At 36.1% G+C, this 9,582-nt stretch overlaps 1 protein-coding gene across 4 annotated transcripts in view; it reads left to right on the plus strand.

Annotated features, from left to right (window-relative positions):
* LOC107586538 (zinc finger protein 385A-like) overlaps positions 1-9,582 on the plus strand; it is an 84,043-nt gene that overhangs the window by 64,911 nt on the left and 9,550 nt on the right. For all 4 annotated transcript variants that reach the window (XM_016273959.1, XM_016273961.1, XM_016273960.1 and 1 more), the window contains one exon: positions 707-878. In XM_016273959.1, coding sequence (XP_016129445.1) covers positions 707-878 — 172 coding nt within the window. The remainder of the gene's footprint in view (positions 1-706; positions 879-9,582) is intronic.

Raw genomic sequence — 9,582 nt, forward strand, 5'->3', positions numbered from 1 at the left:
TGTGCCCCCCAAAACGCCTAAAAACCTTGGGGGGGGGGGGGGGGTCTCTCCTCAACCACCACCAGTGTGCAGCATCCACTTGTTAATAGTAAAATCATGGAAAAAGACCTCATATTCATTGTCATGTCTGATGTTATAAAAATGTTATGTAATTTATAATAATAATAATAATTATTATTATACATTATTATTATTATTTAAAACGTTTATTAAAATAATATAAAAATAACTTACTATTATAGTAACTTAAAATTGTACATAATAAAACTTTACATTATGTAAAATGATCATAAATTTGTATTAAAATAATGTTGAAATAAATGATTCATAAAAAAGTATTATAAATAACAATAATATACATATATAATAATATAACTATAATAATAACCGCATTTATATTGTCAACTATTTTATATACAAGTTAAATAACATTTTTATTTATTTTTTCTTTTGCACAAATAAAAGCAGGCACATTAACATAGTGTCACAGTCACAGAAAATAGATGCCATGTGGCATCAGTGTCCTGGGGCAAGCATGTAGGTTTAAGCCCATTTTAAGTCTCCTGGACAGGACATCCAATACCAAATGTCAAATATGGCCTGTGTCTTGAGCTTTAAAAAATGTGTAACTCTGCCTGTTTGTGTGTAACCCCTTGTGGATTATGAAAGATGCACTTATAGAATGTAGTCTGTGTGTTCATTTCAGAGTCAGGCAGAAGCCCACTACAAGGGGAACCGTCATGCTAGGAGAGTCAAAGGCATTGAGACCTCCAAGAGCCGCCCACAAGAGAGTGACAAACCTCCTCCCAGACCTGTCTCGTCACCCTCACCTACAGGACCCTTACCGGCCATCTCTGATACTGAGCCCAGCAAAACAGGTAAGAGCTCGAGAATAATGTGATTGTAAAACATGTACATCTGGTCTTCTATGCTCACTCACACAGAACATTTGAGAAGAAAATATGTTTCCACAGAAGATACATTATTCTAGATCTGCTTCTATTCTGCTTCAAAAGATATGACTGGAAAGCTAGGACACTTAATTCACCCTACGAGTCAAAACTGGGACATAAAGATGCCACAAATATTCAAATTTTCTCCAAGTGTGTGGTCCATCCTCACTCTTTAAGGAGCAGCCAATTGAACATTTCCAACGCTGAAGTTCTGGGGTCTGTCACAGAACAATTACAGCCCCAACCATACAGTAACAGAAAGAGACAAAAACAACATCCCTCAGTCCCAGCACAAGATTTAAAATAGCCAGTGTATGAAATATAAGATGATGCATTACTTGTTTATCTCGTTGAAACGTTTTGGGGAAGTCTGGATGAAGGTCTCAGACATGGACCTCTTCATTCAGAGCCTAATTTTACTAAAGTGGCATGACTTTGGCCGTCACCGCTTTATTAGGAAGGCCTAGCTGATGTGTTTACGGAGCTGTGTGCAGGGCTATTAGGTATTAGAAGCCCATTTGTCTCTGTATCAGAATACATTTTGGGATTAGGAGGGCTAAATTGGAACAGAGGATGAGCAGTGAGTGAGAGCTGGTGAGACAGAGCGTGGATATAAAAAAGTTCAGAGGTCTGAGGATTAGCTAAGAGGGCAGAAGGGAAACATCACAGCTGATCTTGCTTTAATGAGAAGTGATTAAACACTGGCAGATCATAATGATGGTGAGATGAAATGGGGGAACAGAGTTTATAATCTGCCAGAGGGTGGGTGACTCCCTCTTGTGCCTGTTATTTGCTGGTCTTCTTTCCACAATCTCTTTACGCCTGTGCTCCCTGTTCTTTTCATGCGCCAGTTATCGCCAGCGTCAATCTGGATCGAACTATCATAAATAAGAAAAAAAAAACATCTACCACAACTGATAGATGTTTTATGAGCTTTAAAACATGTGTTTGAATTGCAGTTTTTAAACTACATTCTTGAACGCCAACATTAATCCATATCAAAAGAAATCATCAGAAGGATTTTTAGCTCTTATTTAAAGTTCCCTGTAAGTCGGCACCTTTAAAATGCTATCCCCTCCATAAGTCTGTGTGTGTGTGTGTGTGTATTTGTGGATATCTAGATGGATACCAGTCTAATTTACACTGTTGTTGATTTTGTTGTAAGGTTTACTGATCAGTTAGTTGATTGTTACCCTAGTCAAAGTCTTATGGTCTGTGAGTGGCATTTTTAGGTATTTTAAGAGCCTTGTTTGTCTCATGAGTGTGTGATGAACACTCATGTGAGGCTGTCAGTAATTCAAGACAACTAACACTTTGCATTTCTCATTGTACAATTCTCATTGTGAAAACACAAGATGAAGTACATAATATTGAAACCATTTGTATAGTTATTTATACCAAATACACTACCTTTCAAAAGTTTGGGGTCAGTAAGATTTTAGTTTGAAAGTAGTCTCTTATGCTCATCAAGGCTGCATGTATTTGATCAAAAACTAAAGTAACCAAAATGTTACTACAGTTTAAAAGAAAGATTTTGTATTGTAATATATTGTAAAATGTATTTTATTCCTGTCATGGCAAAGCTGTATTTTCAGCAGCCATTATTCTAGTCTTCAGTCTCACATGATCATTCAGAAATCATTCTAATATACTGAAACATTTCTTCTTATTATATGTTGAAAACTGTGCAGCTTAATATTTTTGTGGAAACCATGATACATTTTCCAGAATTCTGATATCTAGAAAGTTCAAAAGAGCAGATATTTTTTTAAATAGAAACCTTTACCACACAGGTAATTGTTAAAATAATGGCAGATATTTACCATGGAAACTTGCCATTTTAAGTTGAGTCAAGACATTTAAATGAGACAGTAAATTAGTTCAACTCCAAAAAAGACACGTCGCAAACTGTTGTCTTCATATTTTAAGTTTCATGAAAATAACAGTATCATATACAGAATGATTGCCTTTTTTCCACCTCCCCCTTGTCCTGCTTATCGTCTCTGTCACTGAGGATGGAGGAGGACAGTATAGCCGTGTCTCTCACTGAGGGATTTGCCTGTCCAGAGAAAACTGTCTATAGTCCTCAGCCCTAGAAAGAATTCCAGCGGGAGAGAGCCAAAACAAACCGGCCATGATCTAAATGTGAAACCAGATACATATGAAAGAATTCCGTTTTCCATTCAAAGCTCACTCCCCTGACCCCAACCCTTAGCAGGCCGGTGGCTCGCTTGTTTGTATATCCCGACAATTGCTTTGTTTTGATGCCTTCCCATAATACTAGTTTCACAACAGAGACTTCATTGAGCTGCCAACCCCTAGAGCAGGGGTTTTCAACCTTTTAGGACATGCGCCCCTATCCATTAAAGCTATTAAAGCAGCAAACTATTTTTCTTTTGCTCTTTTTGATTAACATTATTTACATAAGAAATGCACGGATCCGTTATTCTGATGTACATTTGATATTTTCTTTACTGCTTACATTCACTTAAAACAACCGACTGTGCTTACAAGGATACTTGTCAAGACAGCCATTGGTATTTACCTGCTGTCTGAGAAGGCTATCTGTTTGTGCACTTCAGGTGTGTGAGCGGTACGCATAGAAATGCTTTATCACAGTGCGTGGGTACCGCATTGAGATGTCTTGGGCTTAAATGGCTTAAAATTACTTTAATGTTTAAACTGACACGACTTAAAACACGTGAGAATTAAAAACTTTCTCGAGGAAGCAGCACTGGCCTGATCGTTAAGATAGTTTTGGGGGGCTGAAACCCACCTAAAAAGGGTTTAGAACCGCCCCTGGTATAGCGTGTGTAATTATACTGAAACATAAATATATAACCAGTTTACCTGATTCAATGTGATGGCTGAGCCTGTTTCTGAGATAACAACATGCCAATACGTGGTTGGATTTCCGACACGGCTAATCGTAAATCATCTTACCCTGTCAATAAGCGTGACCAGGGTTGCCAGGGTTTCACAACAAAACCTGCCTAATTGCTACTCAAAACTAGCCCAAAACTACAAAACACGGCAAGTGTTAAAGTAGCCCAATTCTGCTGGAAAACCGCGGACTTGGCAACACTGAGCAATTGCTTTGACTGATACTTGAGCCAACTCTGCTCTAACTGTCGACTAGCAGTGGGAGTCAGATTGCCCCCTAGTGGATGGCTAAAGATTTGTTAACTCGTATTCATAAATTCTCAAGGGAATGTCTCTGAATTAACTGATGCTTGCGCCCCCCTTGACAGGTGCTGGCACTCCCCGGGCATATTTCTCTTCATCTTTTTTTCTTTTTTGCTCCCACTGCAGTCAGTGTGAGTTTAAAAGCATGCGACTAGATATTGGGGATGCATCAGGGATTTGTGCTTGGGCCTAATCACTTTATCTCACTTGTACACACTGTCCTCTCTGTGTGTGTGTGTGTGTGTGTGTGTGTGTTTTTGTGTGAAAGCTCAAAAGGAGAATTCCCACACTTCATGAGAAACACTAGGCTGTGTTGAACCTCAGCTGCCGGGAGATGTAATTTATTGATGTTTTGTTTCATGCATCACTGGAGCCAGCATCTTCTCAGTGGTGGAAAGATAATACTCAGGCCTGTGGAATCACCTTTACAGTGGTTATAGAGTTTCAGTTGCCTTCTGCCTGTTTCCTTGACTATCTTCTGAACCAGTGATAATTTAAAGTTATAGTTCACCCCCCAATATATATATACTGTATACACAGCTGTTCAAGTTTGGGGGAAGATTTTTTATTTTTTTTTAATTAAAACATTTATTCATCCTGGATGCATTGGTCAAAAGTTACAGTAAAGCCTTTATAAACATATTAAAATAGAATTTTTTTTTTTAAATTGCAGTAATATTTCACAATATTACTGTATTTCTGATCAAATAATGTGCATTTTATGACAGAATTGTTTAGGTGAACTATCCCTTTAAGCTGAAATTCAAGCTGAAAATCAATACCCAACCAATATAGTTTGTGATGCATTCTTAGCTCTTTTACAAGGAATTTCAGCCAAATTATGATGTTTGCTTATTCTTTATATGTAACTTTTTTTTTTACATTTCCTGTTGTAGGAAGACTTTTATCCCAGTGAGGATTTGTTATAAGGTTTGAATGTGGCTAACAGGGCCTGTAATATCATGGAGACTTGGCAGGATGCTTGGGAGGTTTGGCATTGAACCATTTTAGCACTCTGTTTGTCCCCAAGATCCACTTCTGCACAGTCACTCTGTTTAATGAAGCCATACATCTCCAGCAGTCTTCTACACATCTGGAGATTGTATAGAAACAGAAGGCTGCACGACACTCATCTAGGTCTCCATATTTCACAGCATAAGCTTGAAGTGCCATTAAATTTCCAGCTAGATCTTTCTCCATCTCCGACAGCACTGTTCTATTGAGCTACAGTGGCAGAATCACCACTCTAACATGCAGACTCTATAAAAAATGACTATGATCGTTTGGTAAACAGGCCTGCTGTAATGTATAGAAGCTGCATCTGGGAATCAGCGATCCGAGCGAGGCAAATGAATGCTCCCGACTCCATAATTAATAAGTCCCAAAGCTCAATGAGGTGTCTTGTTTCAGGGATTATTAATCATTGATGATGGGCAGGGTAGGAGTGGGATAAAGGCTGGCCTCTCTTCTACCTGACCCCTAGAACATCTGATCCACCTGTACGGGTCACAACCAGACCCCTGCTTCACCATGTCACACACCATCTTCTCTACTACAGCTGTCAGTGGCGGGGAAACTGGAGCAGCTTTAATAGCGGGTTTAGTTTACTGTCTGGAAACTGAGAGATTGTTCTCGTGGGTTCAGGTTCTGTATGTGGAGTCTGTAACTAAGCTATCATAATTCTACTGAACACACAGGCATCATTTAAGCTTTCTGTCGTGGCCAATTTAGTATCAACCACTTGATGAAACTAATACAGACAAAGCTTTTTCCAATTGTTCAGCATGAGTTTACATGCTGTTGTGTGTAATAATTAAGTGACAGCCCACTAGAATTTGTTATAACTTGTAATATTTTGTGTTTGCTGTGGTTGCTTTGATGTGCTCTTCACCTCCCATTTCCTTTTTCTCCCACTGTATCAGTTACAGTTAAATCAGAAAACAACTACAACAACATAACTCCTGCTGGTGATACATTAGAGATGCCACAATCCTCAATATAATATTGAACTTTTCAGTACAACATCCACGGTTCAATACATGCTTGTGAATTGTGTTTTTTGGGTTTTGCGTTTAAATAATTTCTGTGCATTTTATTTATTGTAAAAAAGGCTATGTCGATTAGCAATGGATTATACTGTAAATATACTTAATTATTATTAAAATACCCAAGATGGCTTGAAGAACATATATTAACATATAAAACGTCTCTTTTTATTCAGTTACAGGCACAGCGATAGCTGGATGCCTTTGTCCATATTAGGGATTTCCTGGAGCGTCATGAGTTCTTTTACTTCTGTGATGCATATGTGGAGTTTCTATGTGAGGGCACCTTCCGGCTTCCAGTATGAATGAAACAGATGTTACATGTGTTTATAGCGCTCAATAATAGCCAATCCAACTTATTTTGGGTAAAAATAGGGAAAAAATCCATGTCTTTCTCCAGTGTACAGGAGTGTTTTTGTTGTTAATTTGTTTTAAAAAAAAATCACATTTTAAAATCGCAAAAAACACTCTGATGTGCCAAGTGAACCAAACCGAAAACTGTAGTTGAAAAACCAAGGTATGTATTGAACCGTGGGCTAACTGTATTATTGCATACCTAATATACATATATATTATTATAAATCTTATATTATGGTGGATTAGAAAACAGAAGACTGTTCCCTAAATGATTTTGTGTGTGTGTGTGTGTGTGTGTATATATATATATATATATATATATATATACAGTTGTGCTCATAAGTTTACATACCCCTTGAAGAATATGCAAAAATTTTAATAATTTAACAAAATAAAAATCATGAAAATTGAACCCTTTCCAAAAGTGTCTGTATGATTTTGAGATCCATCTTTTCAAACTGAGGACAATTGAGGGACTCACACATAATTACAAAAGGTTAAAACATTTACTCATGCACAAGAAGGCAACATGATGCATTAAGAGCTGGAGGGTGTAAACTTTTTGAATTGGATGATCAGGGTAAATTGTCCTTATTTTGTCTTCTGGGAAACATGTATGTATTTATGTAGCTTCTGAAGTGCAGTACTAAATGAAAAAAAAATATTTAATCAAAATAAGAAAAATGTACACATCATCATCCTGTTCAAAGGCTCTTAATGCATCATGTTACCTTCTTGAGCATCAGTAAATGTTCTGACCTTTTGTAATTGTTATGTATGAGTCCCTCAATTGTCCTCAGAGGGAAAAGATGGATCTCAAAATCATACAGTCACTTTTGGAAAGAATTCATATATGCAAAAGATGATGGAAAACCAAAGAATGTGCAGGAGCTGGAGGATTTTTCAGAAGAACAACAGGCAGTTGAACTGTTCGGGACAAACAAGGGACTCAATGAACAACTATCACAAAACATAAAAACAGTCATAGATCATCCAGGAAATGACACTATTGACAGTATTAAGATTTGAACAGGGTCATTTTTACAAATTCAGTTATTATTTTGTCTTGTGGAGTATAAATAAAACATCTGGTATGTGAAATAGCGTATTCAATACAGTACTAAATGAATTTGTTATAACTTGTAATATTTTGTGTTTGCTGTGGTTGCTTTGATGTGCTCTTCACCTCCCATTTCCTTTTTCTCCCACTGTATCAGTTACAGTTAAATCAGAAAACAACTACAACAACATAACTCCTGCTGGTGATACATTAGAGATGCCACAATCCTCAATATAATATTGAACTTTTCAGTACAACATCCACGGTTCAATACATGCTTGTGAATTGTGTTTTTTGGGTTTTGCGTTTAAATAATTTCTGTGCATTTTATTTATTGTAAAAAAGGCTATGTCGATTAGCAATGGATTATACTGTAAATATACTTAATTATTATTAAAATACCCAAGATGGCTTGAAGAACATATATTAACATATAAAACGTCTCTTTTTATTCAGTTACAGGCACAGCGATAGCTGGATGCCTTTGTCCATATTAGGGATTTCCTGGAGCGTCATGAGTTCTTTTACTTCTGTGATGCATATGTGGAGTTTCTATGTGAGGGCACCTTCCGGCTTCCAGTATGAATGAAACAGATGTTACATGTGTTTATAGCGCTCAATAATAGCCAATCCAACTTATTTTGGGTAAAAATAGGGAAAAAATCCATGTCTTTCTCCAGTGTACAGGAGTGTTTTTGTTGTTAATTTGTTTTTAAAAAATCACATTTTAAAATCGCAAAAAACACTCTGATGTGCCAAGTGAACCAAACCGAAAACTGTAGTTGAAAAACCAAGTTATGTATTGAACCGTGGGCTAACTGTATTATTGCATACCTAATATACATATATATTATTATAAATCTTATATTATGGTGGATTAGAAAACAGAAGATTGCATGTTTGAAGCCAAGTCGTGAAACTAAAAAGTAGTATCTGGCAGATGTAAGGTTTATGATATTGTTTTAAGTATTTTAGGTTCATTTGAACGTTTAACTGTTCCCTAAATGATTTTGTGTGTGTGTGTGTATATATATATATATATATATATATATATATATATATATATACAGTTGTGCTCATAAGTTTACATACCCCTTGAAGAATATGCAAAAATTTTAATAATTTAACAAAATAAAAATCATGAAAATTGAACCCTTTCCAAAAGTGTCTGTATGATTTTGAGATCCATCTTTTCAAACTGAGGACAATTGAGGGACTCACACATAATTACAAAAGGTTAAAACATTTACTCATGCACAAGAAGGCAACATGATGCATTAAGAGCTGGAGGGTGTAAACTTTTTGAATTGGATGATCAGGGTAAATTGTCCTTATTTTGTCTTCTGGGAAACATGTATGTATTTATGTAGCTTCTGAAGTGCAGTACTAAATGAAAAAAAAATATTTAATCAAAATAAGAAAAATGTACACATCATCATCCTGTTCAAAGGCTCTTAATGCATCATGTTACCTTCTTGAGCATCAGTAAATGTTCTGACCTTTTGTAATTGTTATGTATGAGTCCCTCAATTGTCCTCAGAGTGAAAAGATGGATCTCAAAATCAGACAGTCACTTTTGGAAAGAATTCATATATGCAAAAGATGATGGAAAACCAAAGAATGTGCAGGAGCTGGAGGATTTTTCAGAAGAACAACAGGCAGTTGAACTGTTCGGGACAAACAAGGGACTCAATGAACAACTATCACAAAACATAAAAACAGTCATAGATCATCCAGGAAATGACACTATTGACAGTATTAAGATTTGAACAGGGTCATTTTTACAAATTCAGTTATTATTTTGTCTTGTGGAGTATAAATAAAACATCTGGTATGTGAAATAGCGTATTCAATACAGTACTAAATAAAAAAAATAACATTTAAATTTTTGCATATTCCTCAAGGGGTATGTAAACTTATGAGCACAACTGTATATATATATATATATATATATATTTTTTTTTTTTTTTTTTTTTTTTAA

Source organism: Sinocyclocheilus grahami, unplaced genomic scaffold, assembly GCF_001515645.1.
Source record: "Sinocyclocheilus grahami isolate Dianchi unplaced genomic scaffold, SAMN03320097.WGS_v1.1 scaffold83.1, whole genome shotgun sequence".
Lineage (NCBI taxonomy): Eukaryota > Metazoa > Chordata > Actinopteri > Cypriniformes > Cyprinidae > Sinocyclocheilus > Sinocyclocheilus grahami.